General features: G+C 54.0%; 1 protein-coding gene across 1 annotated transcript in view; it reads left to right on the top strand.

Annotated features, from left to right (window-relative positions):
- LOC149865259 (neoverrucotoxin subunit beta-like) overlaps nt 1-21924 on the top strand; it is a 57121-nt gene that overhangs the window by 475 nt on the left and 34722 nt on the right. The window contains exons 2-3 of the mRNA XM_090049839.1: nt 3728-3855; nt 17578-18196. Of these exons, the coding sequence (XP_089905965.1) occupies nt 3759-3855; nt 17578-18196 (716 nt within the window). The 5' untranslated portion in view covers nt 3728-3758. The remainder of the gene's footprint in view (nt 1-3727; nt 3856-17577; nt 18197-21924) is intronic.

Raw genomic sequence — 21924 nt, 5'->3', positions numbered from 1 at the left:
ATGTGTGGGGGTGTGTGGGGGTGGTGAGTTGTATGATATATTTGAACCCAGCAGGGCAGGCCCTATGAGGAGAGGCTACGGGATCTGAACCTGCTCAGCCTCCACAAGAGAAGGCTGAGAGGGGATCTGGTGGCCATCTATAAACTGGCCAAGGGGGACCAGCAGGCTATGGGAAAGTCCCTGTTCCCCCCGAGCACTGCCGGGGGTAACAAGGAACAACGGCCACAAGCAGACAGAGAGCAGATTCAGGCTGGATATCAGGAGGCACGACTTCACAGTCAGGGCGGCTAGGGTCTGCAACCAGCTTCCAGGGGAAGTGGTCCTCACTCCTACCCTGGGGGTCTTAAAGAGAAGGTTAGATGTACACCTTGCTGGGGTCGTTTGCCCCCAGTACTCTTTCCTGCCATGGCAGGGGATCGGACTTGATGATCTGCTCTGGTCCCTTCGGACCTGACCAACTATGAAACTATGTATGTGGTGGGTGGGTGTGTTTGGGGGGGAGATGTTTGGTGTGTATGGGGGTTGTGGGGTATATGTATGGAGTACTGGGATATATATGTGCGTGGGGTATGTGTGAGGACATGGGGGGTGTATGTGTAGTGTGTGGGGCCGGGGATCATGTGATTTATGTGTGTGGGTGAAGAGTGTGTGGCGGGGTGTGCTCTTGGTCCCAGGAGCTGGTGTGGGTGGGGATGGAGAGCGAGGGGCCAGGGGTGTCCCCCCACTGCCACATCCAACCTGCAGCTCCCCTGTTGCACTCTGCCTGGGGCAGCCTGCACCATGCCACACTCTTGCTGCACTCGCACTGGCGCTGCTGAGAGTCCAACCGCTGCCTGCAGGTCCCACTCCTTCAGGCTCTTCTGGGGCAGCTGTTCCCACCCCACTGGCCCAGATCTTGCCAGTGCTTTGAAACTCCTTCCTTGTCATCCCTCACCGGTCTCTCCAAGTCAGCTGCGCTGCCCCTTTTGTTCCCCTCCAGGTGACCCAAGGGGTCAATTAGGCGACATGGAGGGTGAGATTAAGGGGACTGATTGGTGTGGAAAGGGAATCCCAAGCCCTCCAATCATCTTTCACCCTTTCAAAACCTCTGGGCCAAATCACTACCAGCTAGCCCATCACACATATATAATACACACACACACACGTATTAGGGCTGTGCAACGCTTCAGGTGCTGGTTCAATTTGGAGGAGATTCGGCCCAATTCAGTGGCCATATCTCTGAATCCAAATCACATCAGGGGACCATTTAAAAGGTCCAAATTGAGTTGAAGCTCTCCAAACAGATTTGGAGAGCTTCAGAAATTCGGGCAGTCCCCATTGCCTGCAGCAGGGACCTGGGCCTGAACGCCATGCTGGTAAGTAGGGGGCAGGGGAGGGGACCATCCCCTGCCTGCTACCCCAGCCCCCCCAGAGCACCCCTGACCCCTGCCCACGCTCCCAGCCCCACCATGGCTGCCCTGCTCCGCCCAGCTCCTGGTTGCTAAAAAAAAAGCCCCTACTCACTGAGTGCTGCCAGGTGGTGGGAACGATCCCCACTGCCCTCCAATGCCCTATGCTGCATGGGGGCTCTTCCACAAGCCCCCTGATTCCCACCCGCTCTCCCAACTCACCCATGGCTGCCCCACCCACCCCAGCTCCCGGTCCTTTAAAAGAACAAAAAACAAAAGCCCTGACTTACTGGCTCCTGCATTAGTTTTGGAGCTTTTTGGGGATTATGAAAGAGCCCCCCCTCCCATGCAGTGTGGGGCAGTGGGCGAAGCAGTGATTGCCCCCACTGCCAGGAAGGAGGCAGAGAGTCCAGGGGTTTATTTTGTTTTTGTTTTTTACGGGCCCGGGACCTGGGGCAGGCAGAGCAGCTGTGGGGGGAGAGGTTGGAAAGTGGGGGTGGGCTCATGGCAGAGCCCCCGCACATGGCGTAGGGCAGTGGGGGGCAGCAGGGATCACCCCCCACCAGGCAGAAGCCAGTGAGTGAGGGCTTTTTCTTCCCAAAGAGCCAGGAGCTGGGGCCGGGTGGGGCAGCCACTGAGAGCGGGCAGAGGTGGGGCCTGTATGATTAGGAGATTTGCCTGATTCAGCAGTAGCCAAATCTCTGAATCAGATTCACCTGAATCAATTTGGGACTGTGATTTGAATCATCAGATTGAATCACTGCCCTCATGGGTGAGCCGACTGTCTGGGGGGAGCCCCCCCCCCGTGGCTGCTCTTGCTGCTCGGGGGCCCACCTGGAAGCGGCTGCAACAACTGGCTGGTACTTGCAGCGGGGCACCAGCGCTCCCACCTGCCCCCACTGCCCATTGCCTAACCAGTGATTGTGGCCAGTCAGGGGGTGCCCAGGCACTCTCAGGGGCTGCATATGCACCCCCATGCACCCCCTATGCATTGCCACTGTCTACATACACACACACACACACACACACACACACACACACACATACACACATCCAGACCCTCCAAAAGTTCCTTAATTCGGTCATCCCTGACCCTAGGCATGGCAGTTCCTCCCCTGGTCCATCTGCAATTCTAGTGGGGGAGATGTCTTAGTCTCTGTTCAGGAATATGGAGGTAAAGAATTCATTAACAAAGTCAGCTTTTTCAGTTGTCACAATCACCAGATTGCCAAGTCAATCCTGTAGGGGCCCCACGTTACCTGGTGCCACCTTCTTGCTTCCTATGTATTTGAAAAAGGACTTTTTATTATCCTTAATTCTGGTCACTAGCCCTAGCTCCATCTCTGCCTTAGCCTTCCTAACAGCCTCCCTGTTATGAAGCTGATCCTGTCTCAGGCAGGGGGTTGTGACCTCTGGAGGTCTCTGCCAGCCTGACTCCTGTATGGTTTTGCGATGGTAAAAAATTGGCAAAACACTTGAAAACCTGAGAGAGACTCACTCTTCAGAGCAGTGGCAATCAGCATTGCAGGAAGGCAAAGGAAGGAGACTGAGAAGGTCCCATTGTTTAAATACGATACGGGGAGAACGGGCAAATCCTGACTTACACCTTGGCCATGCAGGTGTGGAGAGCTGAGGTGACTCTGGAGCCATGGAGATGTCACTGAAGGTTGGGAGTCAGCGCCACCTGCACCTGTGACAGATCTCACTCTTAAGATGTGGTTAACTGGTTAATCCCATCTTAAGTACCAATACAGTTGCACACTCATTCATTTAACAGTGTGATCAAACAGGGACTAAGCCACAAAGGTCTAACACAAAATACATGTAATACCTTTGTGGCTGGTTCTCTTTAGGCCTGAGTGTGTGGGCAGCACTCGCCTTGGGAACACAGCCGAGCCCCTCTGTGGCAGACTCACATGGAGTCTGTGATCTATGGTGATGCCCAGGCCTGTTCCCATCCAGTCAGGTCTCCCTAAGTTTACATTTCTGCTGTTGATTATGAGCATGGTCCTGGGCTCCCCCTGCACTGCCAACATAGGCTGGTTGGGATCTCTTCCCCCGTTCCACAATCATGTCTCCTGCCATGCATGTGTAGCATGTATCATGGCACGATGTGCAATTCTTGTGATCATGCATCAAATCCCATTCTGTCTTTAATTTAATATTGTTCAGTGACTTGTGTGTACAACACAGTATGATACAGAAGCTTCCTTACAAGCTCAGGTGTCTACTGTGACGTTCCAGGGCATCTAGCTGAGAGGTTCAGAGGCTGCAGTCATGATGGAGTATTGACTCTGCTGTTGGGAGAATGTCAGTGTAACACCAATTGTTTCTTGCAGGTGAGACAGAGACTTGTGTGGACATCAAGCCATGGCCAGGTCTGATGACACAATCGAGATGTCAGCACTGGGCAGGCCTTTCCAGCTGGGAATGCTGTACGATTGCTGCAAAGAGATCCTGATCCCAGGTATGTCCCTGGCTGCGGCCCCTGAGGTAGAAGTGGCGGTGGGAAGGGGCCACAGCCTGAACCACCTATTATGTGGGAATAAGCTCCTTGTCCTCCGAGTGTCCTGGTTACATCTGTGGCTGGCCAGTATGGGGAGGTCCTGCACGAAGCCACCTGCCTCACTGCACCCAGCCAAAAACAAGCTCCAAGTGCCTCCCCCAGGGCACCTACATCTGGCTGGCCCCCGTCCTGAAGCACACCTGCAAACCTGGGGTACCACTGCCACCACCCAAATTCAAGTCTTTATCTGGGTCCTGTGCCACCTGGGTGTTGCGGAGCACTTAGGGGCCCTGTGCCTGGAACAGAAACAGCTCAAGAGAGACCCCTAGTGGTGAGAAGGGGGAGGCGCAGCTGCGAGTCACCAGGGCAGCACAGGTGCTGGTTGCTGGGGCAACCAGAGAAACCTGCTGACAGGAAGGGGCAGGGCTTTGCCCTTCTTAAACCCAGGCAGGAGGCCAGGGTGGCAGTTCACCTCTGGCAGCCAAGGACGGGGGAGCTCGGCCAGTGTGGGGAGAGGGGCAAGGTTTGTCTGCATGAGTATCCACTGGTTTGCTGCCATGGGCTGGAGTATTTTCCCAGGTCGGGATCAACTGTTGTTCAACCGGACAGTTTAGTTTTATGTTATAGCCCAGGGACTTTGTGCTTTGTGTTTACTGTTTAACCGGAGGACTGGGTGAGGCTATTAGGGGTTGGAGGAGGCCTCATAGGGACTCCCCAGTAGCATGGGGGTTCCTGGCACCGGACAGGGTGCAGCATTTGTGGGGTGCATTGGCCCTGGCCCCAGAGCAAGAGGGGGGCAGCGAGATGCCCCAAAGCGAGGGGGGGGGGGGCAGTGAGGAGCCCCAGAGCAAAGAGGAGGGTCCAGACATTACAGGGCTCAGGGCAAACCATGTCAGTACCATCCACAAGGCTTGGGCTGCGGTGTAGGGAAGGAAAAGGAGCCACAGGTAGCGCCCCTTGTCATCGGGGCGTGTAAAATGGGCAGCCTCCCGCTGATTACAGCAGTTTATTAATCAAATAAGATCAAGGCATGGCAGGAGAGAAAGCAGGCGGTTGGCCCATTACAGGAGAGCGGAGCCATTCCCGGAAAGGCTCCGGTAGTGATACCCCTGTCACAATGGTGTATTGGCCAGGAAAGCTTTTTACGGCAGTATGCTTTATAAGACGCTGGTTTGCCGGTATGAAGAAGAGAACCCTTGGGTCCACGTGGAGAGAGAAAAGAGGACGGACGCTAACCCCTGGCCCAGAGTTGGGGAAACAAGATTTGGGTTGACCACACCAAGCGGTACAAGGCCCATGGGATCAAGCAGCAGGACAACAAACCCTGCAAGCCAGTGTGATTGGAAGCACCTGACCCGGTCCAATGGTGCAGGTAGTAATGTGCGGCTACACAGCCCAAGTTGGCCGTGAGGCAGCAGATGAGCTGCCTGCACTGATGGTAGAAGTAACCATAGAGGGCTAAAGAGTAGTGGCTATGCTGGACTCGGGCTCAGCGCAGACAGTGGTGCAGAGCGACGTGTTACAGGCAAGGGAGATAAAAAGAGTGGATCGTGCGAGGGTGCAGTGCTTATGCGGGGACCCCCTCAATTTTGACAGAGTGAGGGTCACCCTATGAGTAAGCAATAAGACCCGCCAGATGCTAGGGGGGGTCGCAGAACATTTACCTTACCCAGTGGTACTGGGCTGTGACTGGCCCGAGTTGTTAGGAGAAATAGTTGGTGTGAGGCATAAAGAGACTGCAGAGGGGTTCGTGGGTGAAACTGAGCAACCCTCCCCCCGCATACAGGAAGTGGGACGGAGGGTGGATATTGCCCAGTTGGGGGAAGACGAACACTTTCAGGTGGAACAAAGCCGAGAGACGGACTTTCAATGGGCGCTGCAGGGACACCTTGCTTGAAGAAATGAGGTATTGAGGCCAGAACTGATGAGAACAACCCCGAGGTTCAAGGTGAGGAATGGCCTCCTATATCGGATCGAGCAAAGGAAGCCAGAAGGAGAGGAGGTTGCTCAGTTGTTGATCCTGCGGCGGTATCGACGGGCTTTGTTGAAGGTGGTTCATGAGCTTCCCATGGGCAGGCATCTAGGCCGGGACAACACACAAGCATGTGTTCGAGCAAGGTTTTATTGGCCAGGTATGATGGGGGAAGTTGTGAGATACCGTGCTTCGTGTCCTGTCTGCCAAAAAGCAAACCCAAAGCAGCCTGCAAAAGCTCCTTTGTCCTGATGCCTCTGGTAGAGGTTCCCTTTGAGAGGGTGGCAGTGGACATCGTTGGGCCACTCCCTCGAAGTAGCACAGGAAGCCAGTACATATTAGTCTTACTGGATTATGCAACGTGGTACCCGGAAGCTGTGCCAATGCGGACAGTATTCGCGCCAAAGGTGGCGAATGAACTCTTGAAAATATTCTCCTGGGTAGGACTCCCTAAAGAACTACTAACCAATCAGGGAACGAACTTTACGTCACGTGTGTTTGAGGCAGTGAGTAAAGCCTTGGGGATTAAGCATCTGAAGACGGCCGTGTATCATCCCCAGACAGACGGGCTTGTGGAACGTTTTAATCAGATGCTGAAACAGATGCTAAGAAAGTTTGTGGTAGAGAGCCCTCAAAATTGGGGCAGAATACCTCCTTTATTGTTTGCGGCACAAGAGGCACCACAGGCCTCCAAGGGGTTTTCACCTTTTGAATTATTCTACGGCCGGCAACCAAGGGGAATCCTAGATCTAATTAAAGAGAGGTGGGAAGAACAACAGAGTAATGACCAGAACATCAGTCAATATGTGATCCAACTTTGCGAACGCCTTGAAGCGGCTTGGAACATGGTTTTAGGAAACCTCAGGGAAGCCCAGCAACGGCAAGTAAGGCATTACAACCGAGGCACCCGGGAAAGGGAGTTTGATGTGGGGGACTGCGTGTTGGTCCTATTGCTGGACAGTGAAAGTAAGTTGCTTGCTCGGTGGCAGGGACCCTATGGAATCATACGCCAAGTAGGACCTGTAGACTATGAAGTACACCAGACAGATAAGAAAAAAAAGAAGCAAGTATACCACGTCAATATGTTAAAGAAGTGGGAGGTTCGGGAGTGTATGTACTTAGCCCCTCATCCTGAGGAATTAGAGCTGGGACCCACGTTAACGAAGGAAAGTGGACCGGATGATGTAGAGCTGGCCCCGCTCTTGTCAGAAGAACAGAGGAGACAGGCTGCTGAGCTAGTCAAGGAATTTGAAGATGTATTCCGGGGAACCCCGGGGGAAGCTCGGGATGTGGTACACCGGATAAAAACTCCTCCGGGCCAGGTGATACGTGAGAGTTGGAGACAGATTCCCCAGTGACTCTAGGGCCAGATAAAAGCTGAGCTGGCAATGATGCTGCAGCAAGGTGTAATAAGTGAATCCGACAGTGACTGGCAAAGCCCCATTGTAGTGGTGCCTAAGGCCGATGGAAAAATCCATCTCTGCATCGATTATCGGAAGGTAAACGCAGTGGCCAAGTTTGATGCTTATCTGATGCCCAGAGTGGATGAACTGGTGGAAAACACTGGACAGGCGCACTACATTTCCACTTTGGACCTGACAAAGGGTTACTGGCAGATCCCAGTGGCACCCGAGGATCAAGAAAAAACAGCATTCGCCACCCCGTGGGGGCTCTTCCAGTTCCGACGCATGCTGTTTGGGTTGCATGGAGCTGCGGCTACATTCGAGCGGCTAATGGACAGAGTGTTGTCTCCCCATGGGGGTTATGCCGTGGCATACATCGACGATATTATTATATATACTGAGGGCTGGGATGAACACCTTGCCGCGCTGAGAGCAGTAGTGCAAGACTTAAGGAGAGCGGGGCTGACAGCCAATCCCAGAAAGTGTACAATAGGAAAAGAGGAAACGCAGTACCTGGGGTTCCTAGTAGGAAGCGGGAAGGTGAGACCTCTGCTGAGCAAAGTGGAGGCATTGCAGAGGTATCAGGCACCTCACACCAAAAGAGAAGTAAGGGCCTTCTTGGGGCTGGCCAGTTATTACAGGAAATCTGTACCTCATTTTGCGGATGTGGTTGTACCGTTAACGGAAATGATAAAGGCAGGGGCCCCAACTAAAGTAAGATGGACACCAGAGGCAGAGAAAGCATTCCACGCGGTGAAGGATGCGCTATGCTTAAAACCACTTTTATACACACCCGATTTTAACAAACATTTCCTGGTGCAGACCAATGCGTCGGATGTGGCTATTGGGGCAGTACTGGTGCAAAGGGAAGGAGGAGATGAGCACCCTATAACCTACATAAGTAGGAAGCTACACCCGCCGGAACGGAGTTATGCCACGGTTGAGAAAGAGTGTCTAGCAATTAAATGGGCCATTGAAACACTCCGGTACTATTTATTAGGGCAGAAGTTCACGCTGATCACCAATCACGCACCCCTGCGCTGGTTGCAGAGTATGAAGACCGACAATGCAAGACTCATGAGGTGGGCCCTTAGCCTGCAACTGTATTGTTTTAAGCTGGAACACCTCCCAGGCACCCAGAATAGAAATGCTGACTTTCTTTCAAGGCAGTACGAGGAAGAAGAGGGACCAGAAGAACCTCTGACAAGGGAAAGAAGGGGGCGTTTATTTAGAGGCCCTAACCTCACTGCTAGGAGGCAGAGGGACCCCTCCAATTCTGGGATCTCCCAGGGGGGCCAGCCAGTCGGGCAACCGGAGAAGGAAAGCCTAGACGGGGAGAAGACAGGCCTAAGCGGCACCCTACCAAGGTTGGCTAGTGTGGGGGGACTACCTGTGGTGGGTTACTCCCAACAAATCCCACATGGTGTGCCTTGGGTAAAAGGCGAGTAGGAGGCACCTAAAAACCTCCACCTCCTATACCTAAATGGCTGGGTGCCAGAGGAAACGGCGGAGGGGACAACCCCAGGTTGTGAAAGAAGTACTCGGCTCAGTGAGTTTGGAGCAAAAGTGCGGGAGGTGTGTCGCAGAGCACTTAGGTGCCCTGCGCCTGGGAACAGAAACAGCTCAAGAGAGACCCCTAGTGGTGAGAAGGGGCCAGTCACCAGGGCAGCACAGGTGCTTGTTGCTGGGGCAACCAGAGAAACCTGCTGACAGGAAGGGGCAGGGCTTGGCCTTCTTCAACCCAGGCAGGAGGCCAGGGTGGCAGTTCCCCTCTGGCAGCCAAGGACGGGGGAGCTCGGCCAGTGTGGGGAGAGGGGCAAGGTTTGTCTGCATGAGTATCCACTGGTTTGCTGCCATGGGCTGGAGTATTTTCCCAGTAGGGATCAACTGTTGTTCAACCGGACAGTTTAGTTTTATGTTATAGCCCAGGGCTTTGTGCTTTGTGTTTACTGTTTAACCGGAGGACTGGGTGAGGCTATTAGGGGTTGGCGGAGGCCTCATAGGGACTCCCCAGTAGTGTGGGGGTTCCTGGCGCCAGACAGGGCACAGCATTTGCAGGGTGCATTGGCCTCGGCCCCAGAGTGCGGGGGAGACAGCAAGGCACCCCAGAGTGAGGGGGGGCAGCGAGGCACCCCAGAATGGGGGGGGGGCAGCGAGGCACCCCAGAATGAGAAGGGGGGGCAGCGAGGAGCCCCAGAGCAAAGAGGAGGGCCCAGACATTACAGGGCTCAGGGCAAACCATGTCAGTACCATCCGCGAAGCTTGGGCTCCGGTGTAAGGGAGGAAAAGGAGCCGCAGGTAGCACCCCCTGTCATCAGGGTGTGTAAAATGGGCAGCCTCCCGCTGATTACAACAACTTATTTATCAAATAAGAACAAGGCGTGGCAGACGAGTAAGCAGGCGGTTGGCCCATTACAGGAGGGTGGAGCCACTCCCGGAAAGGCTCCGATAGTGTTACCCCTGTCACGCTGGGATACACAGATCTTGTAGACCTAGGGGTTGCTTAACCCCAGCGGGATATATCTGGGTGCTTCTTATAGCCTGAAGCATAGAAAGTAGCCTCCTTTAGTCAGCCAAGAAAAGGGAGCAAGAAGGACTGCCCAATCTCGCTCAAGCACGTACAGTCAGACTGGCTATATCAGATAGCTTTATTGTAGAGAGAGAAGGCATGGCGAGGAGTACAAGTCAGAGAAGTAGCAAAAGAATACCCCAGAGTCAACAAAAGTGGCTTGGTAGGCTTTAGATACGTGACTAGAGTATATTAAATTAAACTCCTAGTTAAGTTTATGGTAAATTACTCACTTCCACATCCTGAGTATGAGAGAGCAAGCTGTGCAGGTCCACACTTCTGGATGTGTCTTAAAAATGTCCCACCTCCTTCCTGGAGAGACCCTTTTAAATAGCCCTCCTGACCTCACCAGCTGGGCCCAGTCAGGGACAGGTGTTGTCTGACGCTGGGATGGATTTGTAACAAGTCACCCCTGTCCAAGCAGCCAGCAGCTGATATTTGAACCAGCAGGCTAATCTTGAGGGTTGCCCTTGACGAAAGCTGAGCCTGGCTCTTTTTTCTGGATTTTTTGGTTTCTTTTTATGATTGTCTAGCCTGACCTCCAGAATAACATAACATGTGGGCTCCACTCCAGGTCTTCCACCCCTCCTCAAGACGAGGAACTTGTGTTTGATAATAATGAGCCTGTACTAGATCTTTCTTCTTTCTTCTCCAATCCTCTAGCAGGAATTCTCCCCCAAGAGCACTGTTTCATAAATTTAATAGATTACATAGACATTAGGGCTGGAAGGGACCTCTGAAGATCATCGAATCCAGCCCCCTGCCTGGGGAGGCAGGAAGTCAGATAGGGTCATAGGATCCCAGCAAGATAAGCATCCAAATTTCAATGTGGGTGCTTGAACCACCTCCGATGGCAGGCTATTCCAGACCTTGGGGGCTCGGAAGTTAAAGAAAATCTTCCTTATGTCCAGCCTGAAAAGGTATTGCAGTAATTTATAACTGTTTGACCTCGTCATCCCTTGGGGCACTCTTGTGAACAAACGTTCCCCCAGATCCTGGTGAACACCCCTGATAAACTTACAGGTGGCCATCAATCGCCCCGAGCCTGCACTTTTCCAAGCTAAAGAGCCTGTTGCAGGGCTCTCAGGTGCTCTGCGACAGAGAGCAGAAATGGCTCTGAAGGGACCCCTAGTGGCGGGAAAGGGGAAGCACAGCTGCCAGTCACCAGGACTTCAGGGGCTGGTTGCCTTAGCAACCAGGGAAGCCTAAAGCCAGGAAGGGGTGGAGCTTAGCCCTTCTTAAGCCCAGGCAGAAGGCCAGGAGAGCAGTTCCCCTCCAGCAGCCGAGGGAGGAGGAACTCAGCCTGGGCGAGGGGAGAGCTGGGATGGTTGGAACATCCCGGTCCCTGCTGGGGGTGGATGAGCTCTCTCCCTCTCTTTGGTAAGCGTAAGGACGGCACTTTGCCCAGTGGGGCAAAAGACCCAGGAAAGGGTCAAGGGGGCCAGGCACGGCTACGGCCACCTGAGCCCCAAGCGCGGGAGGCGCGCAGCGCCGAGAGCACGGTACAGGCCCCAGAGAGGGTGAGGCCCCGGAGAGGGCGCAGCGCCGAGAGCGCGGTAGCACCGAGAGCGCGGTACAGGCCCCAGAGAGGGCGAGGCCCCGGAGAGGGCGCAGCGCTGAGAGCGCGGTACAGGCCCAAGAGAGGGCGCAGCGCCGAGAGCGCGGTACAGGCCCCAGAGAGGGCGAGGCCCCAGAGAGGGCGCAGCGCCGAGAGCGCGGTACAGGCCCCAGAGAGGGCGAGGCCCCAGAGAGGGCGCAGCGCCGAGAGTGCGGTACAGGCCCCAAAGAGGGCGAGGCCCCGAGAGAGGGCGCAGCGCCGAGAGCGCGGTACAGGCAAGGGTCAAGAGCGCAGAAATGACCCAGGAAAGGGTCAAGGGGGCCAGGCGAGAGATTTCTATTTTTTTGGACCAGAATGGTCTAGCTTTTATGATGTAGCCCAGGGGCTCGCGAGTTACGTTTGTGTTTTCTTCGACTGGAGGACCGGGTGAGGCTGTAGGGGTGTGAGGAGGCCTCATGGGAGCTCCCCAATAATCTGGAGGTTCCTGGTGCCCAGTGGGCACAGCGAGTGGTGCCAGAGAGGGCACAGCTTTGCTTGGGGCATGTTGGCCTAGTCCCGGAGCTAAGGGGGTGGCGAAGAGGCCTGACTAGGGGGCAGCAAGGAGCCCCGGAGTTAGGGGGCAGCGAGGAGCCCCAGAGTTAGGGGGCAGCGAGGAGCCCCGGCATTGGGGGGGCGATGAGGAGCCCCGAGAGCGAGAAGGGGCGACGAGGAGCCCCCGAAGGCAAACAAAGGGCCGGGACCTAATACGATGGCCCAAGATAGATCACACCAGCACCATTTGCGAGGCTTGGGCTGCGGTGCAGGGGAGGAAAAAGAGCCGCAGACGGCGCCCCCTGTCGTCGGGACGCACAAAAACTGGGCAGCTTCCTGCTAATTCCAATCATTCATCAATTATAAGCAAGATCAAGGTGTGGCAGGAGAGAGTAAGCGGGCGGTCGGCCCATTGCAGCAGGACGGAGCTGCACGTCTGGAGAGGCTCCGAAAGTGGCACTCCTGTTACAGAGCCCCATAGCTCTCAGCCTGTCATTGTAAGGTCTGTTTTCCTGAGCTCTGATCATGCGCGTGGCTCTTCTCTGGACTCTCTCAAGCTTCTCCACATCCTTTTTGAATTGTGGAGCCCAAAACTGGATGCAGTACTCCAGCTGCAGCCTCACCAAGGCCAAGTACAGGGAGAGAATGATGCCCTGGGATTTGCTTGAGAAGCATCTATGGATGCAAGCCAGAGTCTTGCTCACTTTACTAGCTGCAGCATCACACTGAAGGCTCATATTCATCTTGTGGTCAACCATGACCCCCAAGTCCCTTTCATCTGTAGTGCTAACCAGCATAGCACTGCCAAGCCTATAAGCATGGTGCAGGCTTTTCCTCCCAGGGTGGAGAACCTTGCATTTTTCAGTGTTAAACACCATCAGGTTCTCGTCTGCCCATTTGCTGAGCTTGTCTAGGTCAGCCTGGATCACCCTCCTGTCCTCAGGTGTGGACGCTTTACCCCAGAGTTTGGTATCATTGGCAAACTTTTCCAGTCCTCTTCCGACACTAATGTCCATATAATTGATGAAGACGTTAAATAGTATAGGCCCTAGGACAGAGCCTCGAGGGATCCCACTGGTCACAGCGCACCAAGACAATTGGTTCCAGTTGACCACCACCCTCTGGGTCCTACCGTGGAGCCAATTCCCCAACCAGTGGATTGTGGTGAGGTGGAGGCCACAGTTAGCCAGTTTAGCCAAGATGTGATCATGGGATACTAGATCGAAGGCTTTTTTGAAGTCAAGATATACAACGTTGATCTCTTCCCTCTTGTCCAGATGATAGGTTACCTGGTCGTAAAAGGAAATGAGATTGGTCAAGCAAGACAAACAAACTCATGCTGGGTACCCCTCAGGATATTGCCTTCAGCTAGTCTGTTAAGGATGGCCTCTTTGATAATCTTTTCCAACGTGACCGTCCCCAGGATGCTCCAGTCCTGCCAGTGAGCGGTCGAGGCAGACGTCACGAGATGTGCATAGCGGAGACCAACTGGAGTCTACAGGAATGGTGCTTCGAGGTGGGCTTTGGCTTCCTCAGCCATGACCGGCACATCGTGATGAGAGACATGCTGGGATGGGATGGGCTCCACCTTTCCCCTAAAGGTAAGCGTGTGTTCTCTTCCAGGTTGGTGAACCTCCTTCGGCGGGCTTTAAACTAGGCTCGTCGGGGGAGGGGGAAGATGAGGGCGGAGGAGACGATGAACTACCAGGCCCAGCAACAGCCAGCGAGCCCAGACCAATGGTCAAAAGGGAGAAACAGGTAAGCGATGGGGGACGGGGCATTGCTGAGACTAGGGGGTCAGTGGGCACAACCGTTGGAGGCCTCAAATGCCTTTACACGAATGCTCGAAGTATGGGGAAGAAGCAGGAGGAACTCGCCCTCCTCCTAGCTGTCACCAGCCCTGACATAGTAGGGATCACAGAAACGTGGTGGGACTCATCGCATGACTGGGCGGTGAGTGTCAAGGGCTATAGGCTGTACAGGAGGGACAGGATAGGAAGGAAAGGTGGAGGAGTAGCACTCTACATCAAGGAGGAATATACTTCCTCGTTAATTAGCAAGGGGGTAGAGGGGGGGCACTCTGAGGTGCTCTGGGTTAGAGTAAAAGGCAGTCCAGGGGAGAGAGACTTAACGGTGGGAGTTTACTATAGACCTCCCAACCAGGGAGAAGAGCTCGACCAGGAATTCTTAGGTCAGCTTACAGAGGCAGTGAGGGCTAAGGATGTGGTCATCATGGGGGACCTGAACTTCCCAGACATTTGCTGGGAGGAGCAGTCAGCCAAGTCTGATCGCTCACGTCGGTTCTTAGCCAGAGTGCAGGACCTCCATCTAACCCAGGAGGTGCACAGTCCCACCAGGGGAGACGCCTTGTTGGACCTGGTGCTGGCCACGGGTGATGACCTGGTGAGGGGGCTGCGGGTGATGGGCCACCTGGGAGACAGTGATCATCGCTTGCTGGAATTCACCATCCAGCGTAAGGTGGCAAAGGGCTGCAGCAAGGCAACAGCCCTAGACTTTAGGAGGGCTGACTTCAACAAGCTAAGGAGGATCGTTGGGGAAGCGCTGAGGACCCAGAGGGCAAGGGAGCCAGATGTCCAAGGTGAGTGGTTGCTCCTTAAGGAGACGATCCTCCATGCCCAAAGGGAGGTAATCCCAACAAGGGTCAAAGGGAGCAGGAGGGCACATAAACCCCCATGGCTCACTAAGAGCATCCGGGAATGTCTCCTTGCTAAAAGGGAGGCATATACCCAATGGAGAGATGGGGTCATCACCAAGAAGGACTATGTTACAGTCGCCCGAGGATGTAGGGGGGCAGTCAGGAGGGCCAAGGCAGAGATGGAGATAGGACTAGCTTCCCGGATTAAGGACAATAAGAAGTCCTTCTTCAAATACATAGGGGGTAAAAAGAGGGTCCCGGGTAATGTGGGGCCCCTGCAGGACACGATGGGCAACTTAGTCATCACGCCAGATGACAAAGCTAACATATTTAACGATTTCTTTGCCTCTGTCTTCCTAAGTAGGGACCAGTTCAGCCACCTCCCTGCTGGGCCCCCTTCGGGCCCCGGGAGAGACACGCCTGGGCCAGGGGTTAGCGAGGAGTTAGTTAGGGTACTTCTGGAGAGGCTGGACGTGTTCAAGTCCACTGGTCCGGACGATCTTCACCCTAGGGTTCTACAGGAACTGGCCGAGGTCATTGCGGGACCCCTGGCGCGGCTCTATGAGCACTCGTGGTGCTCTGGCGAGGTGCCGGAGGACTGGAAGAGGGCCAATGTGATCCCTATCTTCAAAAAGGGAAAAAAAGAGGACCCGGGAAATTACAGGCCAGTTAGTCTTACCTCAATGCCGGGTAAGCTCTTTGAAAAAATTATCCTGGCACACATCCAGGAGGGCCTTGCGGGGGAATGCATGCTCAGGGGCAACCAACATGGGTTCATCAGTGGCAGGTCTTGTCAGACCAACCTGGTGGCCTTTTACGATCAGGTCACCAAATCATTAGACACAGGGGTTGCTGTGGATGTAGTCTTTCTGGACTTCCGGAAGGCTTTCGACACTGTCTCTCACCCTGTCCTCATCAAAAAGCTGGGAGACTGTGGTGTCGATGCCCACAGGGTCAAATGGGTCGCCAACTGGTTGGAGGGCCGCACCCAGAGGGTGGTAGTGGATGGGTTCTTCTTGACCTGGAAGGACGTGGGCAGTGGGGTCCCGCAGGGCTCGGTCCTCGGGCCTGCACTGTTCAACATCTTCATCAGTGACTTGGATGAGGGGGTAGAAAGCACCCTGTTCAAGTTTGCTGATGACACTAAGATGTGGGGGGATGTGGGTGCACTAGAAGGGTGCAATAGGCTACAAGCTGACCTTGACAGGTTGCAACGGTGGGCGGATGAGAATAGGATGGGGTTTAACACTGATAAGTGCAAGGTGTTGCACATGGGGGATAGAGGTCAAGCTGATGGGCCTGTAGTTTGCCGGATCCACTTTCCTCCCTTTCTTGAAGATAGCCACCACATTGGCTTTCTTCCAATCATCAGGCACTTCACCAGAGCACCAAAGGTGTCAAAGATCTGTGCCGGGGCTGAGCTACGATGCTCACCAGCTCCCCGAGTACCCTGGGGTGTAACCCATCAGGGCCGGCTGGCTTGAAGATATCCAGCCTGACGAGGTGTTCCTTCACGAGGTCAGCTTCGATGGAGGGCAAGGAATCTCCTCACCTGGGCCTCCTTGACCCATAGTGGGCAGGGCCGTCCCATGGGGCTAATGGAAAACTGAGGCAAAGTACCCATTTAGCAAGTTTCCTTTTTCCTGGGCGTCAGTTGTCCCATCTGGTTCAGCAGGGGTCCAATGTTGCCCTTGCTTTTCCTCCAGGTCTCCACATATCTAAAAAAGGACTTTTTATTTTCCTTGATATTTGTAGCTAGCTGGAGTTCCATCACAGCCTTGGCTTTCCTGGTTTGCTCTCTGCAGGTCCGGACCAGAGCAGAGTATTCCTCCTTGGTGGCGGTTCCAGTCCTCCATCCTTTGTAGATCTTCCTTTTAAGATGCAGGAGGTCTGCCAGCTCCATAGAGAGTCAAGGGGGCTGCTGTGCCCTTTTGCTGCCTTTCCTCCGAGATGTGATAGGCTTTGCTTGTGCATCCAGGATTGCTCCCTCAAGGAGCAACCATTCATCATGACCTCCCCTCTCCATTGGGTTGTGGCCTTTTAGGGCCTCTCTGACAAGCCTTCTTAGCTTGTCAAAGTCAGCTTTCCTGAAGTCGAGGACTTGTGTACAACTGACTGACTTGCCAGCTTTGTGGCAGATGGTGATCAGCTCATGGTCACTGTCACCCAGCTTCCCTTCGATCGTTAGGTCACTGATTAGGTCGTCCCCAGTTGCCAGTACAAGGTCAAGCACTTTATAGCATGTAAAGCAGCTTTAAGCACTTTAAGCAGCTTGTCAGTGCATAGACTTCTTAAGTCAGATAGAGCTTGCCCACGCACATAAGGAAGCCTTGTGACCATTCAGATTTGGCCAAGTGCTCTTCCCATGAGATGTCTGGGTAGTTGAAGCCTCCCATGACAACCATGCACTGGGAGTGTGCAGCCTCAGCCAATTCCTTGGTGAATTCCTGATCAAGCTCTTGTGCCTGATTAGGAGGTCTGTAGTAGATGCCTACCATTGTGTCCCCTGTGCCACGTTCTCCACGTATTTTAACACATACAGATATTGGAAAGGTGTTGGGAAAGCTGTCCAGAGCAGCAGGAGGGTAGGTGAGCAGAAAGCCATACAGAATGGGAAGGAAGGGAAGGACCTGAACTGCAGACGCAACATACAGTAACATGCCCGTGAAGTGCACTTATTCACTCCTCTGTACTTTGCACTGACTTAGATATTCTGCTGCCAAAGCTCCTGTCACTGCAACAGGCCCTGTCTAACACGGAGTTATGATCCTGACATTGCAGATTCCTAGTTATGGGTTTGCTGGTCTCTTTAACATTGGATTCTCTGTTTTAACCTCCCACGCACTATAGTGCACATCATTCTGCCAGTGGACACTGGTTATTCAAGAGTATTCGGTTCCTTTTTTCTTTACATGCTATAAAGTATTTGCACTTCATTAACAAAAAAGGTTTACTTATCCTGCTGCCATTTACCATGTGTGTGTAACATTATAGGCATCACTCTGTGGGACCTGGACACTCTCCGAACAGACGTGGATGTAAAACCACAGTCCAAGACAGAATTTCAGATCATTGCATCTGACACCATTGATACCAAGGCCTCTGCTCTCAACGTCACGGCTTCACTGAAGGCCAGCTTCTTCTCTGGCCTGGTGGATGTGGAGGGATCAGCTGAATATTTAAATGATACCAAGACGTCCAGACATCAGGCCCGGGTCACTCTGCAGTACTCCACCACCACCCAGTTCAAGCAGCTGACGATGAGCCATATCGGTCGCCAAAATGTCTCCTACCCTGATGTATTTGACCAAGGCACGGCCACCCACGTGGTCACCGCTGTGCTGTACGGGGCTCAGGCCTTCTTTGTGTTTGACCGGGAAGTGTCTTCATCTGAGGACATGCAAGAGATACAGGGAAAGCTCCAGGTTATGATTAACAAGATCCCGATGATCACCATACAAGGAAAAGGGTCCCTGAAAATGGATGAACAAGAGAAACACCAGGCTGAAAAGTTCAGTTGTCGGTTTTATGGTGATTTTGCTCTTGGCTGCCCCCTGATCATGCGAGTGCCCCTCCTCTGGACCCTCTCCATGCTGTCCACATCCCTCCTAAAGTGCAGCGCCCAGAACTGGACACAGTACTCCAGCTGCGGCCTAATCAGTGCTGCATATAAGGGGAGGATCACCTCCTTGGACCTGCTTAAGATGCATCTGTGGATACATGACAAAGTGCAGTTGGCCTTTCTGACTGTGTCTCCCACACTGCTGGCCGAAGTTCATCTTGGTATCAACGATGACTCCAAGATCCTTTTCTGCCTCTGCACTGATGAGAAGGGAGTTCCTCTCTAGGTATGGTGCTGGTTCTTGATCCCCAGGTGCAGCACCTTGCACTTGTCGGTGTTGAATCCCATCCTATTCTTGTCCACCCACCCCTGTAACCTATCTAGATCCAATTGCAGCCTATTACTCCCTTCTAGCGTGCCCACATCCCCCCACATCTTAGTGTCATCAGCAAATTTGAACAGGGTGCTTTTTACCCCCTCGTCCAAGTCACTGATGAAGTTGTTGAACAGTGCAGGCCCGAGGACCGAGCCCGGAGGAACCCCACTGCCCATGTCCCTCCAGGTCGACAATGACCCATCCACCACCACTTTCTGGGTGTGGCCCTCCAGCCAGTTGGTGACCCATTTGACTGTGTGGGTGTCGACACCACAGCCCCCAGTTTCTCAATGAGAATGGGATGAGAGACAGTGTTGAAGGCTTTCCGAAAGTCCAGGAAAACTGTCCACTGCTACCCCTGCATCTAAGGATTTGGTGACCTGGTCATAGAAGGCCACCAGGTTGGTCTGACAGGACCTACCTCTGATGAATCCATGTTGGTTGCCCCTAAGCATACACTTCCCCACTGGCCCCCCATAGACATATGATAGGCCCTCCCTTCCATTGGGTGTGAGCCTCCCTTTTAGCTAGCAGACATTCCTGGGGGCTTCTGGTGAGCCACGGGGGCTTTTGCGCCCTCCTGCTCCCATTTATCCATGTTGGGATTACCTCCCTTTGGGCTTGGAGTATCATTTCCTTAAGGATCGACCACTTTTCTTGGACACCCGGCTCCCCTCCCCTCCAGGACCTCAGTAATTCCCTGACTATTCTCCTTAGCTCACTGAAGTCCACCCTCCTGAAATCTAGGGCTGCTGCCTTTTTGCAGGCCTTTGCCACCTTGCGCTAGATGGTAAATCACAGCAGGCGATGATCGCTGTCGCCCAGGTGGTTGAACTCCCACAGCCCCCTCACCAGATCATCGCATGGGGCCAGCACTAGGTCCAACAAGGCGTCTCCCCTGGTGGGGCTGTGCATGTCCTATGTTAGATGGAGGTCCTGTATTTGGGCTACATGAGCAGTCAGACCTGGCTGACTGCTCTTCCCAGCAGATGTCTGGAAAGTTCAGGTCACCCATGATGACCACATCCTTTGACCTAACGACCTCCGTGAGCCGACTTAAGAATTCCTGGTCGAGTTTTTCCCCGTGGTTGGGGGAAGAACCTACAGGCTGTAGTAGACCCCCACCGTTAAGTCTCTTTCCCTTTGACTGCCCTGTATCCTAACCCAGAGCACTTCAGTCTGCGCCTCCTCTGACTCTGTTCTAATTGACGAGGATGTGTATTTCTTCTTAATGTAGAGTGCCACACCCCCACCTTTCCTCCCTGTCCTGCCCCTCCTGTACAGCTGATAGCCCTTGATATTCACCACCCAGTTATGCATTGTGTCCCACCACATTTCAGTGATCCCCACTATGTCTGGGTTGGTGTCAGCTACCAGGAGGGTAAGTTCCTCTTGCTTTTTTCCCATACTATGAGCGTTTGTGTAGAGGCATTTGAGGTCTCCTGTGGATGTGTGCACTGGTACACACATGGTGGCACCTTGTTCCTTACCTGAGTATATGTTCCACTCGTTGGTCTAGGCTGGGCTGTACTTCTGGGTGTTGCTTGGTTTCCAAGTCCAAGGCTTCCTCTGCCCTTGTCTTCCCCTTCCCCAAGTGAGCCTAGTTTAAAGCCCACCAGAGGAGATCCGCCAACCTAGAAGAAAACACATGCTTACCTTTAGGGAAAAGGTGGAGCCCATCTCACCCCAGCATGTCTCTTGTCGTGATGTGCGGGTCTGTCACAGCGCGGGGTATAGGGGCGACCGTGATCCCACTAGTGTCCCCCCCACCATGTCAGTTAGGCCGATCCAGCACCTTCAATCCTCACCCACCACGTCTTTGATGATAAATGGTTCAATTAGGGAGGCTGCCTTCAATCCCCTAATGCCTGATACCTGCTGGGCTATCCCCTGTTCCGTATGGGGTGACTCCATACACGCCAGCCTTAAGGGCTATGCGTGCCTCCTACCTCCCCTTCAGCACGTCCTAAGCCTCAGAGCTCTTCCTGGATGTTATCTGGTCCTTCCTTCTGTGCTCTCATCTGGTGCCCCTGGGCTTGCCACGCAGCCAGCGCCCCTTGTCTGGCGCCCCTGGGCTTGCCCTAACTATTGATTGGCCCTCTCGGGCTTGCTGATGGTATTATTCCCACTAGGTCAGTGGCTCATGCCTTACCTAGCCCCTTTGGGTTCCCGCCCACAATCTATATCAATTCCGGTTGGGGGTCAGGTGGCTGTAGCCGTGCCTGGACCCCTGGACCACTGTCTGGGTCTCCTGCCCTACCAAGGGCCTACCTGCCCTGTCTTGCCCCACAGGGGTGGGGTCAACACCCCTCAACGCACACCCCATTGGCGCAAACAGCTGTGCCCGCCCGGCACTGCTCACTGTGCCCCGCTGGGCACCAGGAACCCCCAGGATTATTGAGGAGCTCCCATGAGGCCTCCTCACACCCCTACAGCCTCACCCGGTCCTCCGGTTTAACAATAACTAAAGCCTGAGCCAAACGGCTGTAACAAAACAACAAGGAGCCTCCTGGCTCATAGCATGGACTCCGTACTGCAGTGGCTCTCAGCCATACTTCCCTTAGGGTTCTCTCTCCCCCCACATCATCATTGCAGCCGGTCAGAGTGGTCAGGCTGCAACCATCGACTCAGCCTGCTCAGCTCTCCCGCAGAGCTCCTGCTCCTGCAGCTGCCAGAGGGGAACTGCTAGCTAGGCTGCAGCCTGGGCTGTTTATAAAGGCCCGGCCCTGCCCCCTTCTGGCCACATGACCTGCCCAGTTGCCCCAGCAACTGGCACCTGAGCTGCTCTGGTGATTGGCAGCTCTCCTTATTTCTTCCTAAGGCACGGGGCACCCAAGTGCCCCCGTGACAGGGTCGTTGTCAAGGAAGCCAAAGCCCGCCTTGAGACACCATTCCTGAAGCCACCAGTGGGTCTCTGCAATGCACGTTGCATGCGGTCTTCCATGTCCACTCACTGCTGGATAGAAGAGAAAACCACCTGTGCGCGAATCGCCTTCAGCACACCCCCAGAGAGTGGTAGTCCACCATCAGGTGATCAGGGCTTCTCCTGGCCGCATCATTAATAACCACATGGATTAGGACCATGGGGTACTAATCAGTGGGCTGGATAATGGCTTGGATCATCCCCTTCATGTCCTGAATCTTTGTTCCAGGTAGGCAGTAGACCTTGTGTGTCAAGGGGTCCTGGTGACACATGGGGCCTCTATACCTCTCAGGATGGAGTCGCCTATGACGATCACTTGACGCTTTTTCCTCTGGGGCTGCTTAGCTCCTTTTTTCCCGCTCGGAGCATGGAGAGTGTGGAGTTGCCTCCTCTCTGGTTTCCTCCTCTCCTTCCTTCTCCTCCAGTGTTGCCAGGGCCTCGTACCTGTTCTCCAGCCGGACTGGAGGAGCTGGTGCTACT

The sequence above is a fragment of the Crocodylus siamensis genome, chromosome 5 (assembly GCF_052110815.1).
Source record: "Crocodylus siamensis isolate JL-2025a chromosome 5, ASM5211081v1, whole genome shotgun sequence".
NCBI lineage: Eukaryota > Metazoa > Chordata > Crocodylia > Crocodylidae > Crocodylus > Crocodylus siamensis.
Note: the sequence above shows the minus strand (reverse complement) of the source record. Positions and strands in the feature narration are given on the sequence as shown.